Raw genomic sequence first — 22639 nt, forward strand, 5'->3', positions numbered from 1 at the left:
GAGTCCATGCCAGGTGCTGAACTACACCGACATGATATTAGGAGGTTGTGGACAACCGTTTTATTTCGATAAGAATTGTGTTCAAGTGGAGGAACATGAATTATTTGGGCGTAACCTGTAACGCAGTTGTAGAGGTAGGAGTAGAAAAAAACGATGCAGAAGAATATGGGCTTGGGACAATATAAAGGGCTTATTTCAATAGTGGTACATGTCCATTTTCGTTCATATTGAGATACAGAGTCCTAAAGTTAAATGGGCGCTGAAAAATCTGCAGTTGAGATATCAGAAATAATAAAGCATATGGCTTCCTGCTAGAGATGAACCTTTCTTTCTGTTTGTTTGGCTCATTAATTTCAGAAGCATTATAGAGAGGAAAGTGGAGATAATAGACTTGTACCACTATTGAAATAAGCCCTTCACATATGAGAGAGGAGAAAGACTAACTGAGTTCTCTAATAAAGTACAGCTAGTAATAGCCAATACTCTGTTCAAGAAACATTAAAGGAGAAGGTTGCACTTGGAAAGGGCCAGGTGATACACGAAGATTTCAGTTGGATTACATCATGGTCAGACAGAGAACCCGAAGGCAAATATTGGATTGTAAGGCCAGGAGCAGATATAGACATGGATCACAATGTAGTGGTGATGAAGAGCAGGCTGAAGTTCAAGATATTTATCAGGAATAATCAATACGCAAAGTAGTGGAATATGGAAGTACTAAGTAATGACGTGATATGCACGAAGTTCTCTAAAGCTGTAGATAGAGAAATAAGGAATAGCTCGATGAGCAGTACATTTTAAGAGGAGTCTAAAAACTGTAATCACAGAAGTTGGAAAGAAAAACATATATACAAAGAAGGTAACTGCGAAGAAATCATCGGTAACAGAAGAAATACTTCAGCCGATCGATGAAACAAGGAAGTACTAAAATGTTCAGGGAAATTAAGGAATACAGAAATACAAGTCGCTGAGGAAAAAAATAGGAACTACAGGGAAGCTAAGGCGAAATGGTTGCATGAAAAATTAGAAGACATCGAAAAATAAATGATTGTCGGAAGGACTGACTCAGCATATAGGGAAATGAAAACAACTTTCGGTGAAATTAAAACAAAGGCGATAATATTAAGAATGCAACGGGAATACCACTGTTAAATGCAGAGGAGAGAGCTAACAGGTGGAAAGAGTACATAGAAGGCCTCTGTGAAGGAGAAGATTTGTCTGCTAGGTGCTTCAGTGTGATTTGCAGAGTGTCCGTGTAGATGAATATGTGGTAGAAGAAGGGATAGGAGTCGATTTAGAAGAGATAGGGGATCCAATATTAGGATCAGAATTTAAGAGAACTTTGGAGTACTTAAGTTCAGATAAGGCAGAAGAAACAGATAACATTCCATCAGAATGTCTAAAATCATTGAGGAAAGTGGCAACAAAACGACTATTGACATTGGTGTGTAGAATGCATGAGTCTGGCGATATACCATTTTTTGGAAAACGATCGTTCACACAGTTCCGAAGACTACGAAGACTGCAAGAGCTGACAAGTCCGAGAATTATCTAATCAGCTTAATAGCTCATGCATCCAAGTTTCTGACAAGAATAATTCACAGAAGCAAGGAAAAGAAAACTTAGTATGTGTTTGATGGCGATCAGTTTGGCATTAGAAAAGGTAAAGGCACCAGAGAGGCAATTTTGACGTTGCGGTTGATAATGGAAGCAAGATTAAAGAAAAATCAAGACACATTCATAAGAGTTGCAATATACAATATGGACCCGAGCCAAAATGGAATAATACATGGACGACCAAGCACGAAGTGCTTAGACTAAAAGGGATGTAAGACGGAGACGTAGTGTTTCGCCCCTACTGTTCAACCTGAACATTGAGGAAGCAATGATGAAAATAAAAGAAAGGTTCAGGAGTGGAATAAAAATTCAAGTTAAAAGGATATCAATGATGTGATTCTCTGATGACGTTGCTATCGTGAGTGAAAGTTAAGAAGAATTACATAATCTGCCGAATGGAATGAACAGTATAACGAGTACAGAAAATGGACTGGGAGTCAATCGAAGAAAGACGAAACTAATGAGAAGTAGGAGAAATGAGAACAGCGAGAAACATCAGGATTGGTGGTCACGAAGTAAATGAAGTTAAGGAATTCTGATACCTTGACAACAAAATAACCAATGACGGAAGTAGCAAGGAGGACATCAAAAGCAGACTCGCACTGCCAAAAAGTCCATTCGTATCAAACGTAAGCCTTAATTTCAGAAAGAAATTTCTGAGAATGTGCATTTGGAACGAATCATTGTATGGTATTGAAACATGGACTGTGGGAAAACCAGAGCAGAAGAGAGTCTAAGCATTTTCAACATTTGTCTCTAACGAAAGTTGAAAATAAGGCTTGGAAGGAGGAGGTTCTGCAATGAATCGGAGAGGAGAGGAATACGTCGAAAACACTGACAAGGAGAAGAGACAGGATTATAGGACGTTAAGACATCAACGAATGACTTCCATGGTACTAGATGGAGCCGTGGAGGTCCAAAACTGTAGAGGAAAACAGAGATTGGAATACATCCAGTAAATAATTGAGGACATAGGTCACAAGTGCTGTCTGACATGAAGAGGTTGGCACAGGAGGGAAATTCGTGGCGGGCCGCATCAAACCAGTCAGAAGACTGATGACAAAAAAAATAGTGAATTAATTAATTGGGTGAAAATTAGCTCTCCGCTGGATATTTCGAATAAGGTGGAATGACATCGCATATACTGCACTTACAATTTTCTTCAGTGACTGTAACACTGCGAAGACATTTGGACCTCTGAATTCGTCGACTAACAGTTTAACTCGTCGTTGCTATTGGAATAGTTGAGGAGAAGATCTACACAGACAAACCATACACTGTAGACCCTTGGATGCTCACACTAGGCAGAGAGAAATCATTTACTGGTAAATTTCGGCGAACAAGTACATTCCTAGGTCTTTATACATGTAAACAGAACAATCTGAGATAGATACCGATTCTTCTGAGACTCAATAACGGTACAAACTGTTCGTGCAACTCGCGGTGCTAGTCATTAGTCGAGAATGGGCAAGAAAGTACACGGTACTTCAATTGGAGATTCATTTTGACTATAATGCGACACGCTCGACACTACTTCTCCAACATTTGATCAAATCTCTTCTCTGTCCCTGTCTGTTGCAGATCGCGTGCATCTCGCCGGCGCGGTCCAACGTGACAGAGACGCTGAACACGCTGCGCTACGCCGCCAGGGCCAAGAAGATCCGCACGCAGCCCATCGTCGTCATGGTGCGTGGTCGCTAAGCCTGATCGCCGCTCTCTGTTCTCGACGTGCCTGAGGTGTCTATACCAGGACCCGTTTTGAGCTTTCGCCCATCATTGTTTGGGCGAAAAACTGACACGCTTGTTGACACAAATGCAATTTAAAAAATTGTCTGGCGCCTGTATTTTTCTCAGGTCCTCTATTATCATACATAAGATAATACTTTTTGTCTCTATACGTACTCGAAACTATAGGTGAACGTAAAAGATTTCATAAAGGATGTCCTGTTGTACACCATGCGCTCCATTTCAAAAGTGTTTGTCAGGCTGGTATTCGGACATGCAACCCAGAAGTTCCATCTGATACATGCAATGAACAATTTATACTTACTAATGCCGATAACACAAGAACACATTGCATACGCGAGAGTACAAAAAAAAGAGTCTTAACGTACAGCGCACGTCTACATAAAACGACGTGCCAATTAGGTGTAAATTTCTTATGATGATTATAAATGACATTAGTCTAGAAAAATATAGGATCCCCGTGAACATTAAAAATATAACAATCAAGTATATAACCATGCATCCATGACCAAGGTGTGGTCCCTTATCTCGTGGTATAAAGAAATTGTGTTAACCTCTGAAGTATACAGATCGTCGCTTTTACGTGTCAAGAATTTTGGAAATGCGATATTGTTATTTTTGCCGTTATTTTAGCCTTTTGTTACAATTCGGATACTATAACTAGATCAGTGTTGTAAACATGTAGAACTTACGACAAGGTCAAGGACACAACAACAATCACGAGCACCTACACTTCACGTGTTACTTATCTGCTATGTTTTTATTTATTCTGTTTTGCGTGCTGCCGCAAATTTTTTCATCTCCTTGCAAACGCCAACACAACACGAAAGGGAGTGAGGGAGGAGGGGGAGGGGACGATGCGAATTATTACTACTACGTGCCGTCATTTTACTGTTCGTATTATGGAATGACACTTGTGATATACCTTTCAAAGACACACAAAGGCTCTGACTGTACGCCCCAGATATCACGAAATTGTCATCTAATACTTAGCAGTGTCAGTGTTTTTAACTGTACTATGCAGTGATGCAATGTTCCTCAGGTATGCATGCATGGCAACTGCGACTACGATTAGGCTTCAGCTGCACAACTTATTGGTGACATATCAAAATTTGTGCCGGAATGGGTCTCGAAACCGGAATTCCCGCTTTACACCAGTGGTTACCTTAACAACTTCGACTATCGGAGTATGCATGCACGTTTGAAGGATACTGCATATTACAACAAAAGGCACTCACTGCAAATTATTATCACATGCCTAGACAGAACGCGACAATTATAAATAAGTCTCTCCCTGTGCGGGAATAGCGGAAGCTGTGAGTGTGTAGGACATGGACACACGGTGACATATGGAGGTCTGACTCGGTCCGTCAGGCGTTCTCGGATAGCGAAATTGTTTAGGCGACCGCTCCCGTAAAGCGGAAAATCTGGGTTCGAGACCGGTCCGATAAATTTTCATGTGTCACCAATAAGTCGTGCAGCTCAAGTCTAATCGTATTCGCAACTGCGAAAATATTTCTTCCGTATATTTATCTCTTGTTCGCTCCTGATGTCACTGTGCTGCCTCATCTCCAACCTAAGCATCCAAACCACAGTATACCCCGCGAGCCAATACCTGTCAATTCTCATTTCAAATTGAACAGGGAGAGAGGGGTGGGGGAGAATGTAGCCACTCTCTGGCAGCTTTTCTTCACTACAGTAGCTTTACTGGTCACAGTAAAATTTATTTTACGCTTTACAGATGGAACTTTTAGAGAAACCAGATTGTTGTTCAAAGGTTCGCCGGCCGTGGAAAGGAGGCAGTAATTGGGAAGGAAGTAAGACAGAGGTTGCAGCCTACTCCCCACTTTATTCAGTCTGTACATTGAGCAAACAGTAAAGGAAACTAAGGAGACAATTGCAAAATTTGATCACAGGAAGAAGAAATTAAAAACTAAGATATGTCTTTGACGTCGTAATTCTGGCGAAAAGAGCAAATTACTTGGAAGGTTGTTGAACAATACGGATATGATCTTTGAAACAGATTATAAGGTAAACATACAAATTTAAGAAAGTGTGATAGAACACAGCCGAATTAAATCACGTGCTACTGAGGAAATTATATTACGAAATGACACACTAAAAGTAGTAGACGAGTTTTACTATTTGGGAGGCAAAATTGGATGATGGTCGACTTACAGATGATATAAAATGTAGACTGGCAATAGTCGAGAAAAATGTTCTTAAAGAACATAAATATTTTATCGTCTAAGATAAATTTAAGTATTAGGAGTATTTCTGAAATCATCCGTCTAGAGTGTAGCCTTATAAGGAGAGGAAACTTGGACGTTAAACACTGTATACTATATACAAGAAGCTTGTAGCCTTATAAGGAGGCGAAACTTGGACAATAAACACTGTATAGTATACACAAGAAGCTTTTGAAACGTGGTACCAGCGAGAAATGCTAACGATCATTATAGATGGACGTGATTACTAATGGAGAGGCACTGAATCTAATCAGGGAGAAAAGAAATTTATGACACAATTTAACAAAAAGAAGGGGTCGGTTGATAGAACACATGCTGAGACATCAAAGAATAGTTCGTTTGGAAGTGGAAGGAGGTGTGGGGGATAAAATTATAGAGGAAGACCACCAAATGAATGCATGTGACTGTAGTTATGCATCAAAGAAAAGATTAGCGTGGAGAGCTGCATCGAAGCAGTCTTCGGACTGGAGACAGCAGCAACAAACCATAACAGCCACACAGCTAGATTACTGTGGCACTTTTAAGTGGGAGTTTTGAATTATGATTACTTAAGGTACAAGTACAGGATGGGCCATAAGTCACGATCTTAATGTTTTTGTGTCGAAACAAGAAGCAGCATGAAAGCCAAACAGGAACATGGAACGACTCCATAGGTCTAGCAGAAATTGTATTTAACAGAAAAAGATACACGCAAGAATGGAATAACACAGAAGTGAATGTTCTTGCACACTTCTCACATACTTCAAACTGTCTCTGTACGCTGCCAATCACTCTCGGCACGCAGTTGCATTCGCTGCCATGTGCTTCTGCTTGTCTGACGCAGCATGTCGGGAGTGATTATTCTCAGGATTTTCTTTCGCCAAGATACAAACCTTTCGAAATCGGGAGCTGTGATACACAGCACATTCATCTGTCATCATAACCTTACGTTAAGCTGGAAAAGATGCAAGTAATTGTTCGTACGCATCACGCAGCCTGTTCATAATATGATCACTTAATTCATTGATGCTGCCGGGTCGAAATGAACGGTAACATCCTTTTTTTTTTCATACAAAGAGTTACGGAGGTCCTGGAAATATTCATCTCAACCGATCGCTTCCTTTTCAATTTTTCTGGTGAACGAAGCAATGACGCATTTATGCGTTCAGTGACTTCATTATCGTTGTCATATTTCTTGAGTCTTCCGCCGCAAGGTGTATCTGTCACAGATCCAGTTAAAAAGGCCTTTCTTTCCCGTTTCCGAAGATTAGCGTCCATTGGGGCATTTTCTCAAAGCGATTAAAAAGGTTTTCCCTAATTTCATCATATGTCTCACCCGTTCATTCCTTTCCACGTACCCAGACGCTATGAAAAAGATGTTCTTCAATTGTAAGTCTACTCTTATCCACCATTATACGAGAACTATTGGGAAAGTAAGGTCCCATTGGGTGCGAAATGGAAAACACGGTGAAAACCGGATGAAGTTTTGCACAAATGTGTTGGCCAGTGCTCCAGTAGGCCCATCGATCGCTGTCTTCAATTCTGAGAGCATAGTAAGCACGTAAAGATGCCTCGAAAACAGTGTCTCCGACCAAGTGTGAAGGCCTGATGAAAGATTTTGTCTGATGTCATGCAGTCCACATGACGTAACTGCCATGCGTTTCCTTCTTCATGACAATTGTAGCCCGCACCCTGCAGGCAAAGAAGATGCCCCTGCAGCAGTTTCCATGGGAAGTATTTTATCACTCACAATACAGCCCTTAATTGGCTCCCCCTGACTTTTATCTTATCTCACATGAACTGCTGGCCGTGAAAAGAGCATTTGGGCACAGACAACGAACTGTAGACCAGCACAGAGAAGTGGCGGAAACCACAGGTGGCTGCCTTCTACGATGAGGTTATTGGAAAGTTGGTACGACGCTATGACAAATGTCCAAGTCCGGTCGTCGACTACATAGAGAAGTAGCTGGAAGGTGTAACTAACTGCTGCAAATAAAATATTTTTGATTTTCACAGTGGTTTCCGTTTCGTGATCCATTGCATCTTAGTTTCCGAATAGTGCTCATAGTATAAATATTTAAAACAGTACCACCTTGGTAGCGAAACAGAACACGATCACATGCCGTAGTATTCGCCAGAACCACTCGAAACTACATCAGAAAAAGTTCCCAGAACTCCTGAAGATAGACGTTGACTGTGGATATTGTATCACAGACACAGTCCGTTTGACTGTTTAGAGATGTCACTAAACCCGCCCAAAGATGTAAACAACCATGCATGAGCAGCGCCTATTAGACGGAGGGAGTCAGACAGCCAATCAATTCCAGTCATTCCACCAGGAAGAAGGTACACGGCTCGTGTTGTCAACACCGCGTTCGATCGCGTGCGCATTGTTAACTTAGGCCAGGAAGGGCTCTCGACAAAGAAGGTGTCCAGGCGTCTCAGAGTGTACTAAAGCGACGTTGTTCGGACATGGAGCAGATACAGAGAGACTGGAACTTTCGATGACATGCCTCGCTCAGCCCATCCAAGGGCTACTACTGCAGTGATGACCGCTACCTACAGATTATGGCTCGGAGGAGCCCTGACAGCAACGCCACCATGTTGAATAATGCTTTTCGTGCAGCCACAGAACGTCGTGTTACGACTTAGACTGTGGGCAATAGGCTGCGTGATATGCAACTTCACTCCCGACGTCCATGCCGAGGCCCATCATTGCAACCACGACACCATGCAGAGCGGTAGAGATGGGCCCAACAAAATGCCGAATGGACCGCTCAGGATTAGCATCACGTTCTCTTTACCGATACGTGTCGCGCATGCCTTAACCAGACAATCTTCAGAGACGTGTTTGGAGGCAACTCGGTCAGGCTGATCGCCTTAGGCACACTGTCCAGCGAGTACAGCAAGGTGGAAGTTCCCTGCTGTTTTGGGGCGACGTACTCCGCTGGTGGTTATGAAAGGCACCGTAACTGCTCTACGACACGTGAATGCCATCCTCTGACCGATAGTGAAACCATATCGGCAGCATTTTGGCGAGGCATTCGCTTTGATGGACGACAATTCACGCCCCCATCTTGTGAATGACTTCCTTCAGGATAGCGACATTGCTCAACTAGAGTGGCCAGCATGTTCTCCAGAAATGAACCCTATCCAACATACCTGGGATAGGTTGAAAAGGGCTGTTTATGGACGACGGGACCCACCAACAACTCTGAGGGACCTACGCCGATTCGCCGTTGAAGAGTGGGGCAATCTGGACCAACAGTGCCTTGATGAACTTGTGGATAGTATGCCACGACGAATATAGGGATGTATCAAGGCAAGAGGACGTGCTACTGGGTATTAGAACTACCGGAGTGTACAGCAATGCGGACCACCACTTCTGAAGGTCTCGCTGTATGGTGGTACAAAATCAATGTGTGGTTTCCACGAGCAATAAAAAGAGCGGAAATGATGTTTATGTTGCTCTCTATTCCAATTTTTTGTACAGGTTCTGGAAATCTCGGAACCGTAGTGAGCAAAACTTTTTTTGATGTGTGTATATATTACGTGCATACTTCCCAATCGTGACTTCTGGCCCACCCTGTAGAGATAGACCAATGGAAAAAGTTAGTGACACTGTCGAAAGTTAAGTCAAAATCACGTGTTACTCGCTGCGGCCGCCAAACCCGATAGCTTTATCTACAGCTCAATTGGATTGTTCCATTGCGATATTTGCTAAGTACTGGTTTACTTGATGCTCAGTTTATGTCGACATCCCATGTTTCGCCATTTTATTGTATCAAATCGTAGACCAAGACGACTACTTCTGATAGCTCTTCAATTCACTGACAACCGGAAGCACAATTTCTTTTCTTCGTCGCAGCCAAACGATGATACGAATACTATCCCATGCGGCATTTTACCTTAAGAGCTGTGAAATCGAATCTGACACCGAAAAATAACTTTAACCGCGATAGCTAATATCTCAGAATAACGTTTGGACCCATATCCGTCTGCAATTGCCTCTCCACCATCTCTCGCTTCAATCATTTATCAACCAATATCAGCGAGCTGATTCCTCAGCGGTAACAGCATGCTTCAAACCAAAGGTCTCCAAACCTTTTTCTCATAGACCAAGTGGTAATGGTTTCTGTTTTGTGTAGACTCCCTCTCGTTCATACTTTGAATTTTTACAAATTCATGGACTTCAGATGCGTTTTTGACGCCTGATACGGTGCTACACGCACATTTATTACTGTAACCGACATAAAACGCAAATCTAGTAAAATTAACACATAAATGCTTTTAATGACAGGGATAAGCCTTACACTTTATTAGCAAATTTTTAACTTTTGGCTTCAGTGTACTAGATTTTACCACCAATCTCCTCAGCCAGTGATTTCCAGCCTATTACTAATATAAAAGAAGATTGATAACCGCGCTGAAACCGTTTTCCACGAGATAAAAGATATAAAAGCTACCACAAACATGATTAAAGAAGTAATTTACTTATTTTTCTCCGGCGCTGCTAATCAACATGACATTCACTCACTTTTGCTTGTATTGTACCTAACTGTAGTCTGTTCACAAAAAGATGAACGAGGGCACCCTAGTTCTGCATCTGCAAAAGTCCGTAGAAGCCGACAGACTTCAGCCCGCTCATATTTTGTGTCCGACCACTGCTAACCTGAGAGATGTAATACACAACCTTGCGTACATAGCCATTGCGAAGTGGTTTTGTGCCGTGAATGCTATGTAGCAGATTAATACATATCTCGATGCGCCAGACACTCTTTCCACTCCTCGGAGGAGGGCAAGAGGTAGTACTCTACGGAGTGGAGCTAGAAAAATAATTGATAATCAACAGAACTAAAAACCAATCCAAGTTGCAAATATTTTACTTTTTATTCATTCGATGACTAGTTTCGGACCGAGACACATTTTCATATCAACATAACGAAGTCGAAAATGGCATTTCAGAAGATTGTAAAAAGAGTGCAGTGTACAGCCGGCCGCTGGTGGCCGAGCGGTTCTAGGCGCTTCAGTCTGGAACCGCGCGACCACTACGGTCGCAGGTTCGAATCCTGCCTCGGGCATGGATGTGTATGATGTCCTTAGGTTAGTTAGGTGTAAGTAGTTCTAAGTTCTAGGGGACTGATGACCTCAGTAGTTAAGTCCCATAGTGCTCAGAGCCATTTGAACCATTTTTTTGCAGTGTACATTTCCAGTGCTGGAAGTTCATAATTAATGATGCCAGTGGATACTGCGAGTGAAAGAGTGTAAATAAAGAGTTACTCCACCATCTCTCTTAGCGGACAAGACAAACAGTGAGGTATACAGAAGCAAGCTTCAACTCTACGAGAGGAACTGAGATTTTTGCTCGATCTGCTTAAATGATGTTCACTCTCATGGACCCAGATTTTCATTAATTCACCTCCAACTTATTTACTCATTTTATTTTTGTCCTCGGACGTGAACCCTTGTAAGTTTGAATCTATCCCTGAGGGTCGATGTAGATCACTCGGGAAATCACTGCTTTAAACGTAATGAGGTCCAGTAACTGTAATTTCAACGGTCAGCAGTTTAATAAATGACGGACAGAGATAGACGGAGTGTGTGTGGGACGTCGCGTTGCAGGACCCTCGCGAGGCGCTGATCCTGAGCCTGAAGCGGGAGGTGGCGTCGCTGCAGGAGGAGAACGAGCACCTGCAGCACGCGCTGCACCTGCACGCCGCCGCCGCCGCCGCCTCCGCCGCCGGCCCCACGGCAGCCGCCAGCGTCGCCGCCACGCTCGCAGGTCAGCAGCTGCAGCCGATACTCTCACACCACCTCATTTGTTCAGCCTCACTAATTCACCCTCATACGCCCAAGCCTGTTACCGCTGATCGCCAGGAAGCAGCAGCAGTTATAAGTGATCGGGGTTGTGCACCCGCTTTCGCAAACCCAGCAACGGCTGCCGTCATCTTGCCACGGATACAGCCGCTTTGCAGGTGCAATTGTTCACTGAACGGGTGAAAAAGTTTCCTGACATATGGGACACACCTCGCAAGAAGTATCACGACAGGATTAAGAAGAGAGCCGCGTGGTTTCGAATGTGTGTAAAGTTTTGTAAGAGTTTTGCTGTGAAACTGAATCAGGAGATAAATGCTGTAGGTAAACATCATTATTAAAGTATTATGCGTCTGTTCTACAGAGTTGGAATTTGGCTATTTAAAACTTGAAATAGACTTTTGAATGCGGAGTGGTTATCAGAGGTAGACGCATGAGACATTCCATTTCAGAAATCGTCAGGGAATTCAATATCCCGAGATCCACACTGTCAAGAGTGTGCCGAGAATACCAAATTTCACGTATTACGTGTCACCACAGACGACGCAGAGGCCGACGGCCTTCACTTAATGACCGAGACCAGCGGCGTTTGCGTAGAGTTTTCGGTGCTAACAGACAAGCAATACTGCGTGAAATAACTGACGAAATCAATGTGGGACGTACGACGAACGTATCCGTTGGGACAGTGCGACGAAATTTGGCGTTAATGGGCTGTGGCAGCACACAACCGACCGAGCACCTTTGCTAGCGGCGCGACGTCGACTGCAGCCCTTCTCCTGGCCCCTTGACCGTATCGGTTGGATCCTGGACGACTGGTAAACCGTGGCCTCGTCATATGAGTCCCAGTTCCAGTTGGTAAGAGCCGATGGTAGGGTTCGCGTTTGGTGCAGACCTCACGAAGCCGTGGTCGCGAGTAGTCAACCAAGCCAAGGTGCATGCTGGTGTTGGCTCCAGAATTGTGTGGGCTGTGTCCACATGGAATGGACTGGGTCCTCTGGTCCAAATGAACCGATCATTGATTGGAAATGGTTATGTTCGGCTACTTGCAGATCAGTTGCAGCCATTCGTGGACTTCATGTTTCCAAACAACGATGGAATTTTTAGGGATGATAATACGCAATGTCACCAGGCCACAACTGTTCGCTATTGGTTTGAAGAACATACTGGACAATTTGACGGAATGATTTGGCCACCCAGATCGCACGAAATAAATCTCACGAACTTTTGTGGGACATAATCGAAATGTCAATTCGTGCACAAAATCCTGCACCGACAACACTTTCGAAACTATGGCGGCTATAGAGGCAGCTTGGCCTAATATTTCAGCACGGAACTTCCAACAACTTGTTGAGTCTTTGCCACGACGGGCAAAAGGACGTCCGACACAATATAAGATGGCATCTTGTGACTTCTTTCACCTCAATGTAAATTGATTAGTCTTTTACGTCCCGGAACAAATCTGTTCAATGTTGTTACCGAGCAGATTTAGGTGATACTATGCCAACATTGTCTATAAAGTAATAAGTGATAACATTTCTTCCAATGTTGAGTGAACTTTCTTCTTGGGTTGAGGGGAATTCGTTGTCCAGATAACATGAATGTTTTTTCAAACATCCACCTTCCTCGTGTGAATTTCGATATACACTCTTTGCTCAAGACTTCGCACAGAGCCTTACAAACGTTCCTTAATATTCTGCACACTGTTGTGTGGCCGATTCTCTATTGATCATCAATTAGAGTTCAGCCATTACCCAGACATCTGGAAACGATAGACAGTTGACATTACTGCTGTTTTTACTGTTAATTCATCAAACGGCGGTACTTTCAGTCGAAAATGAATTTATCATCATCTTCTCGTAAATCAGCAGCCTCGAACTAACCACGAAGTGAGCCCAAAACCTCCTGTTGCGTATCTAAATATATTCATAAACGAAATAGGCAGATATTGCCTGGTTTCTTCTGCCTAGGTGCACAATAGTTGGCTTCCAGTTTAGTACAGCTACACGATTATCGCTGCGATGCCGCTGTGCGTGCACTGAAAGGATTTCTGAGGCGAGATCTCGCTGCGATCACTCGCGGTTGTTGCATCGAGCCTTAGGGTCAACATTATACGAAAGGTAGAACATCCTCCACTATTTTGGGATAAGGCCCTGGAGGTACATGAAGTAATGGAGACATGTAAGAACTCGTATTAATGGAAGTGCAGGCAGCCTTGGTTGGAAATGAGTATTTCAGTCTGTGCAATGAAATGAAAGAGCAACGTACATCACCAGACCAAACGTATACGGACAGTTATTAATGACATGTACGAACGTCTTTGAAGGACTGGCTATCCATTCTTCCTCAAGAGTCGAAACTAGAGAAGATACTGATGCTGGACGCTGGGATCTGGAGCGAAGTCGCCGCTCTAACGCAATCCAGAGCTATTCTGTTGGGTTCAGGTTGGGACGTTCGGCAGGTTCATCCATTACAGGAATGTTATTGTCCGCAAACCACTACCACACATATCCTGTTTTATGACGAGGTACATTCTCACGTTAACAAAAACAATCATCGTCTCCGAATGGTTCCTCTACTATACACAATTCACAATATTGTAAAATGCGTTCACATCCTTCAGTATTCGACGTTTTGTTAAGTGCAATAGGGAAACCACACACCAACCATGAAAAACATCCCTCCTCTGCTCGGCAGTTCCACTCCACTCTTTTTAACTCCCTGTGCACAGCCATTGTGCTAGCTGGACTGTGAAGCTGAAGAGTGATTCCTCCTGCTGAGTTGGAGTGATTTTTTACAACCGCCCTCCGCAGTGCTCGACGGTCCTCGATCGGCTGTGGTTGTTCCTTCATGTTTCCATTTCTCAGTCACTTCACAAGCTGCCCGTCTGGGCAGCTTTAGAAAGGCTTAAATGTCCCTGATGGATTCGTTACTCAGTTGACATCCAGTGCCTAGCCCACGTTCGAAGTCACTGAGCCCTCCTGAGCGAGCAATTCCACTGTTACTAGTTCTCAACTGACTACGCAGTACCCCCTGCCTACTTTTACAGTGGCAGGTCCGCCTCTGATGGCATTTAGTGGTCAGTTCCGCATTGTATAGTGGTGCGTGAATACTTTTGATCAGATAGTGTGCTTGATCCACGTGTTTGCAAGTAGCCCGTATTTCATTACCAACATCTGCCTGTCACAGCAACGTTGGTGACGCTACCTCGGAGAAAACTCATAATCGTTTGTAGTGTTACCTTGCTGGAGTTTTCCACCGTTTAGACTTCATGACTTCCTGTCGATGCATCTCTCACTACAGGATCTTGTAGCAGCGCATTTAAAGTCTGGTCAACCTGACGCAGGGCCCGAAAAGGCCAATGAATATGGAGGGAAGAGTTACTGAACAGTGGCAGTAAATATATTGCCGTAGATGAAAATTTACTAGTAATTGGATCCTTCAAAGCGCAAAAAGCTAGACAAGCTCCACAAAAAAATTTGAGGATACGGTGCTAGATTGTGCGAGAAGACTGAGCAACAACTACCCATCAGCTTCCCCGAGATATTTATACTTCTCAGAAGACAATGTGGAGAGTTCTTGGTGGAGCAGCAATTACTCCCATCCCGTTATTATAAGTACGTAAACAGTGAAGCCAACTTCTGAAAAGTTCTCGAGTGTTCAGGAGGGTGGAATCCTCCAACTGGTGCGCTATTTCGGCAAGCAGATTTGTTGCCAACTTCAGGCGATCCTGATGGCAGATTGGTCTTCTGCTGCGCGTTGTGCTCCTGCAGTCTGTGAAAGAGCCATTCACACCACCCCACACCAGCTGAAGAGTTCAGATCACACGACGTAGGCGCGCCCCCTCCGCAGTAGTGATCCAGAGTCTGAGGGCTGTGGTTCATATCCCATCTGTGAACTTTCACCTCCACCTCGACAGCGAAGCTCGCCAGTGAGAAAGAGGAGGTATAAAAGAATGTGCCCAACTGAAGGAAATCAAACAATAAACCAGTTGTAAAAGATTTATTTGGCATTCATGACAGGTTTCGAGCGATTATGAGCCCATCTTCCCGTGAAACGAAATCTATGAGGCGTGTAGCAGTCGCGTAGTGGACACCAGGCTGCAGGTTGATGACAGCAGCAACCTGGTGTCCATTGTGCGGCGGCCACGTGCCTCACCGTTCTCGTTTCACATTAAGATGGGCTTGTAATCGCCCGAAACCGGTCGTAAATGAACAAATAAACCCTTTACAACTGATGAAGTTTATTATATGATCCCAAGATGCTCAGTTGCAGAGAAGGGAATGTCATCAGGACCGCATGAAGATAGTAAAAAGTCAGTTTGCCCAAAAATATCACACTATTTGGATGATGCCATCCGGCTGAAATAGTTCAGTTCTGTCAATGAATTATTCAGTGTTGTATAGCAGTGCCGAACATTTACAGTTCGATTATTCATGGATAAGGTTTCTTTCTACAGTGATAGTGGTTTCAACTGCAGTAATATCGAAGTTTGGAGTGATGAAAATCCATATGCCACACTCGTGTCACATCACCAATAATAAGTCTGTATCGTCTTGTTGGTTTGATTTCTACAAGATCTCCAGAATGAATTTTTCACTCTGCAGCGGCGTGTTCGCTGATACGAAACGTCTTGGCAGATTAAAAGAGTCTGCCGTACCGAGAGTCGAACTCGGGACCTTTGCCTTTCGCGGGCAAGTGCTCTACTGACTCAGCTGTCTAATCATGACTCACGACCCGTCATTACAGCTTTACTTCCGCCGGTACCTCATCAACTACCTTCCAAAATTCACTGAAGTTCTCCTGCGAAACTTGCAGAACTAGCACTCCTGCAAGAAAGGATGTTGCGGAGGCCCTGGAGGATATTTCCAGAATGAATTTTTCAGTCTCCACTGGATGAAAAGATTTAGAGTTCGAGACTCCGTCCGACATCCGCCCAGTGAGTTTCTATCTTGCACGACTCTCCATTTCTTGAGGTTGTCCTTGGATATTGCAAAACCTGTGTGCAGCCCATATAAGGACTCCCACGTACAACATCCCTTTTCATGACCAGGTGAAAATTCTTCAGTTTTGATAGCTTCCGGGTGCCCACGATGCCTCCGTTTCCATAGATCTACCCTGGCTTTTCAAGGGTCTGATTGAAGTGAAGTAGAAATCTGCAAGAAGCTCTTCCTAAACTTCGAAAGAGCTGATGGTGGCTACCATTTATGAAGAGGATGAACAGAAGTGTTACAGAGCTTTTGCCTCTCTATAACTCGAGCCATTTCACGTCTGATACCGGCTAGGCCCTCACCTGCAAGTGAACACAACTTCTGTGTAGATGTTGATTTCAAACAGATTGTGATTCGCCTGCAGGTTTCATTCAGGGCAATATGGAATTCTATTGCATGAGAAGATTTTACCACAGAGGAGTAGCGTATTCTGCAACAGAGTACCAGAGTGCTGGTGCAGTTGGCCATACTTTCACCCCATCCAGATCCAGTTGTCTTACGTAGCAGACCGTTAAGTGATGAAACCTTAGCCTAGATGTTGATGCAATGTGTCTTCAAGGTTAGAGGACGGCCTGTGGTAACACCGAGGTAAATTTGTGCATTTCCGTGTTCCAGTTCTATTCCTTTCCAGTTCACAAATAGCTCCTCTGAGGTTTTCATTGTTCTTCTAATGAAAGGCGCAGACTTCGACTTTCGCTGGATTTGGCTTGAAATGATTTTCCTCATAATTGTGTGAACGTATTTTCAGAGCATTAGTAAGATTTTGTTCCACAGTGAAGACATTTTTACTCTGAGTAGCCATCACGTACAAGAAACTCTTTGTCTGAAGAGGTAGTGGTTGGTCGTTGGTGCACAGTCTGTTAAGTAAGGGCGTGGTCGGCATTACACACAACTAGTAAAAGATATCGCCTTAGTTCTTTCGCATCCCAACAGAGGGAACCTTTGTCCTTCATGCAGTGTCAAATGGTTCAAATGGCTCTGAGCACTATGGGACTTAACATCTTAGGTCATCAGTCCCCTAGAACTTAGAACTACTTAAACCTAAGTACATCACACACATCCATGCCCGAGGCAGGATTCGAACCTGCGACCGTAGCAGTCCCGCGGTTCCGGACTGCAGCGCCTAGAACCGCACGGCCACTACGGCCGGCCCATGCAGTGTCCATAAAGCATTAGTTTACTATGGGTTCTTGATTGAGATACACAAGAAGGAACATGAGTGCAGCTTACGCGTCGCGTTTATGAAAGATGTTTGATTTCGACAAAAATGAATACTACAGGAGGACAATGATCCTAAGCACCGTAGCACGCTTTACAGTGGATGGAAAAGAGAGAAAGGTGTGTACGTACTGGATTGGCCCTCACAGTCGGTTGACGTTAATCCTATTGAAAATGTATGGTCTTACATCAAAAAGAAGTTGCAAGGAAGAAATATCTTCACTGCGTGGAACATCAGCGTCACATTCGTTTGTTCCAGTCTGAAAAATCTGCCGTCGCCGAACATTATACCAATGAACGGCACAACAAGTCGTTTAAAGAGACGCGAATTATTGCTCTGGCTTCTCGTTACTGGGATTGTGTGCTCAAGGAATCCATCGAAATACGATTATCTGATGACATTATTAATAGTGATAAAGTTTTCCTTTAAGCGGGATATGGAACCCTATTTTAATTGATATAAAACAACAACTGTCTGATTCTCTACCCGCTACATCTTAATTTGAGATTTATCACTTTCGCCAGTTTCTACCGCCGGCGGCGGTGCAATTCTTCGTTTCGCAGGGGGCAGCTCTTCCGCTTCTCGCGTTTAAGGAGCCGCCGTTTCTGACGTTCATTCAGTTCCTGCGTGATTGTGTACTCAGCGATCGCACTTGAAGATGACGACCAGATAGATCACCGAAATAGCGCTTAATGAAGACGATCATATCCAGCAGCATACCCGTGAAGAGCATAAATATCTTCACTTTGAAACAGCTTCTAACTGAAATTCGACGCATTTGGAGGTCTCTTCCAAGTGAATACGCGGAAAACTCTAGCATGCCTCGCGGATGCCAAGCAATTATCGACGCTGCGGCTGACTGTACGTAGTTTGTTGTCGAACACATTTTTCTGCTTATTAACCCGAGCACGATCTTACTTGATAGACTGTGTATGTTAAACAGTTAACATTAAACGCATACCACGAAACAAAGAATCCTTGTTAAGATCTGCTAACGAGACACTATTTGCTGCCACCCTGTTCGAATGGTGCACGTTACCTGGTACTCATTCGAGATGTGCTGCCACAGTTTCTGGAAGCTGTACCTCTTGTTCGCTAGAAGGTGTAGTTTCAAGACGACTGTCCACCACCCCATCACACTTTATGTCCGTGAGCACCTGGGTGATACGTACCCTCACTGTTGGATTGGAAGAGGAGGTCTTGTTAGTCGCCCAATGCCATCGCCATATCTTGTTCCTAACAGCTTTGGTGTATGAAATCCCAGTAGAAACCGAAGGGGAACTGGTTGGTAGGGTCCCAGCTGCCTGTCCCATTCTACAGCAAACAACGGGCGTATTTAAGTGAGTGCGCCGGCCTCTGTGGCCGAGCGGTTCTAGGCGCTTCAGTCCGGAACCGCGCTGGTGCTACGGTCGCAGGTTCGAATCCTGCCTCGGGCGTGGATGTATGTGATGTCCTTAGGTTAGTTAGGTTTAAGTAGTTCTAAGTCAAGCGGACTGATGACCTCAGATGTTAAGTCCCATAGTGCTCAGGACCATTTAAGTGAGTGCAGCTAAATTTTACGTGGTTTGTAATGGATACAGAGATCCTCGATGTCACCGCTCTGAATAGTTGCTATGTGCCCATGTTATGCATCCCTGATGCATCTGTCACACAGATGACATCGAATGACTGATACGCGTTCTGTGTCAGTAAGCTCTCCTGATTGATCCACTCTGCTGTTATTGCTTTCCTACTGACAACACAGTACTCCCCCCTCCCCACCTCCTTCTTATACTGGCGTATCCGCCTCTCGTGGCATCGAGTTATCAATTCCACATCACACAGGCTGTCCGGATCCTTTTGATCAAATAATATTTCAAGCAAATAACTGAGCAACTTTTATGTATATTTTCGTAGTTTTCCATTTTTATTTCATGTTTCTTTTTCAAGCTGCTATTAACTATTGGTATTTTTTTACCCCCAGGTAACTTCATAGTGGCCATTGTGGCGATATTAGCTGAAGTAAAGCGTTCATTTCAAAATAAAACAACAGCCTACACGGGAAGATGACTTACTTCAAGAATCTTTATGTAACACAAAGAGTTACTCATTCAAAGTACGCGACACTCTTGAAACATCACCATCAGACCACAGAGCGCACAAGTCGCCTCGTATAGACGCAAAGGCGAGCTCCAAGAAGTTCCATAAAATTTGTTTTAACATTTAGTTTCTTCAGGCGATCAGCGTTACAGAAAGGATCTTCCATTGACCACTTCCTGCTTCTACTAATATTTTTACTGTTCTTCAAAGAACGACTGCTAGTCAGAGCTTTTAAAAGTTTATTTCCAATAAATGCTGGAAAACATCTGTCGTCATGAAAAATTGTCAACCCCTATGCCAGCAAATTTGGCTCCTGCACAAACCGCTTTCGACGGATTATAGGAAGTCCAACCCGGCCTCTCCAGGATGGAGGAAGTTAGCCCCCTTCCTCCAGATACCAGAAACTGGGACTTCAATCTACAGTGACCAAAAAGAACCATTCAGTGGACTGGGAATCATATGATGCAATATGTTCAATGTAATCACTCGGTATTGGCGTTTCTCCTGACACACCAAAATGCTACATCCATGTTCTGCATTTGAAACATGTTCTCATAATAAATACAAAATACTTGCCTCAAACTGTGCATTGATATTGTATTTATTCTATTTTGTACAAGGACAGGGAAAGGAGAAAAAGGTCATTGCATCCGGCTTATAGCGTCAATGTACAGGCGGTCTAATGGTCAGGACTTGTAAGTGGGCATCGAGGGCTGCCGTTAAATGACACAACAGGAAATTAGGTACAATAAAGAGAATGTATTTCAGTGTAAGGTATACAAGGGGCGCGCGTGGGGCCGGAAGTTAACAGGTTCAGGCCAGTCTTGGAGGTCGAACGACTAATTGAAATCGGCAACGGAATGCGAAGCGGTTCATGCTAACTTACGTTGGTGGCCGGTTGTGAAACGCAGAACCAGAGGCTCTGCCTCCTGAGGAAGACGTCTTTTCTGCTCGAGCTCTGGATCACAAGAGAGAGAGGCAACTGTATTCTGCACTGCGGAACGCTCCGGCGTCCACACACGTGACCTGTATCCCACGCACGCTATTGGCTAAAACCAATGGATTGAATTCGCTAGCAGTTTCAGCAGTCTCTTGTCAGCAGCTTTAACTCGACAGGACGACTTCAGTTCTGAAAGACAGGCAACTTGTGTCACGTAGGCACAGCGTAAGTTGCTCTGTGAGAAAACCTGTAAAGACTTGACTGGGCCTTTGAAATAAATTTTTTAAATCAGTTCCCAAAAAGAGTCCTTGACTGGCTGCCACCCTGTACGATTTCATGTGTTGCTCCTTTTTGGTTGAGATTCAGCTCATAGCTTTTACTTGACTTCTAGAAAACACTGTACTCATACGCTAGGTGATATAAGGGAATATTCAAGATACATTGCCTGTTTGTACGGAAGTATGACCTCCCGTTCATTTACCAATCTTTGTTGGCAGCATGTCGTTGTTTTCTGTCTCTAGTCTTTAAGAAATACATGTTATCGCACAAGGCAATCTCAACACGACTTCTCCCTCGCGCGGCCAGGAAAGATCGATACACAGTTCTTAGAACAAATTACTGCACTCTGACTAACGACTTCCTCAGATATCAAGAGCAAACAGACGAGCGTCAGCGAGTCTAACTCATTGCTTTCTTTCATAGCCTATGATTTCAGTAATGAGTTCGTTGCAGAAACGAGTCTATATCATCAGGGCCCCTTCCTTTTATTAGAACTTGTTGAACCAGACAAACCCTTTTGATAATTGCTTTATTAACAAGACTGTTTAAATTTGGTTTACAGATGGAGTAAAGAAAGATAAGTCTTTTAGTCTACGAAGGTAAACACTGCCCTATAAAGCTGAGATCATATCTTTTAACATTTCCCAGAATTCACTCGTAGAGTAACATATATTTATTTATTTTTCCTTAGTAGTTCGGTTAATGTTGACTGATCGTTGGTTAGTTTACTTACTAGCATTAAATTTTTACGCATTGGTAAACGAATTGCACCTCCTGTGAGATTGGCAGCAGCTCCTAAAACACCACCAGTCAATAGGTCAAAGTAAGAGGACGAGAAGTTTACTCATAATTACAGCAATTTCATTGCGTATTTTATTGTTGCAGTTACACAATAATAATAAGTACATTGCAAAACTTTGAAACATCTGCAGAGATGCAGGCGACTGCAATAGTAAAGTAATTTTTACAAGTGTAGAACATGTACCTCATATCTTCTTGAAAACCCTGTCGTGAGGCAACTTTTGTGGGTTGACAGTCACGCTGTCTGTCACAACAGTGTCGTTCATTTGGAAACTTCTGACACTGCGTGACGAAGGAAAGCTATCACACATTATTCAAACACTCACAGAAATGATGGCCAAAAACACGGAAGTAATTGACAGCTTCAGAACATTTTTAATTTTTTCCATTGAGTTGTAACAAATGAAAAGTGCGAATACAGTTTTACCGCAAAGCAATAAATAAACATTAGAACAGTAAACGCATTCGCAACACCAGAGGAGTGTCCAAATTGGGAAGCACGGACAACGATCGATCTGAAGTGGGCTATCGCATAGGTATTGGGCTGCATGCAATGCGGAGTAGAGGTCGACGTCGTTGATCAGAAACAAATATTTGTTATTGAGAACTTATCTTTTCTAAAATGTTCTCCAAATTTCTTATGTTTGTAATGTTTCCATGTTCTGAACCATTGGATGTTTCTATAAATATCATCTCTCTCCGTGTGAGAGGCAGTTCTGTTCTGCCTGTACGTTGGTGTCCGTAATAAACGTGCCTTCAGTGCTAAGTGTTGTACTTCATTGACGAACACTCTTTTGTTTACGATGTGGCACTATTTGGTGCAAGTCCTGGGTACTTCAAAACATCTACTTCACCGTCGCTCCGATTAGACAACGTAAAAGACGTCCCCTATACGGACAGGAATCAGAGTACAAGTAGTAAATCGTAT

At 43.5% G+C, this 22639-nt stretch overlaps 1 protein-coding gene across 1 annotated transcript in view; it reads left to right on the forward strand.

Annotated features, from left to right (window-relative positions):
- Positions 1-22639, forward strand: part of LOC126161568 (kinesin-like protein KIF12) — a 605396-nt gene that overhangs the window by 504253 nt on the left and 78504 nt on the right. Inside the window, exons 11-13 of the mRNA XM_049917513.1 lie at positions 3199-3303; positions 11214-11314; positions 15976-16013. Coding sequence (XP_049773470.1) covers positions 3199-3303; positions 11214-11314; positions 15976-16013 — 244 coding nt within the window. The remainder of the gene's footprint in view (positions 1-3198; positions 3304-11213; positions 11315-15975; positions 16014-22639) is intronic.

The sequence above is a fragment of the Schistocerca cancellata genome, chromosome 1, assembly GCF_023864275.1.
Source record: "Schistocerca cancellata isolate TAMUIC-IGC-003103 chromosome 1, iqSchCanc2.1, whole genome shotgun sequence".
Classification (NCBI taxonomy): Eukaryota; Metazoa; Arthropoda; class Insecta; order Orthoptera; family Acrididae; genus Schistocerca; species Schistocerca cancellata.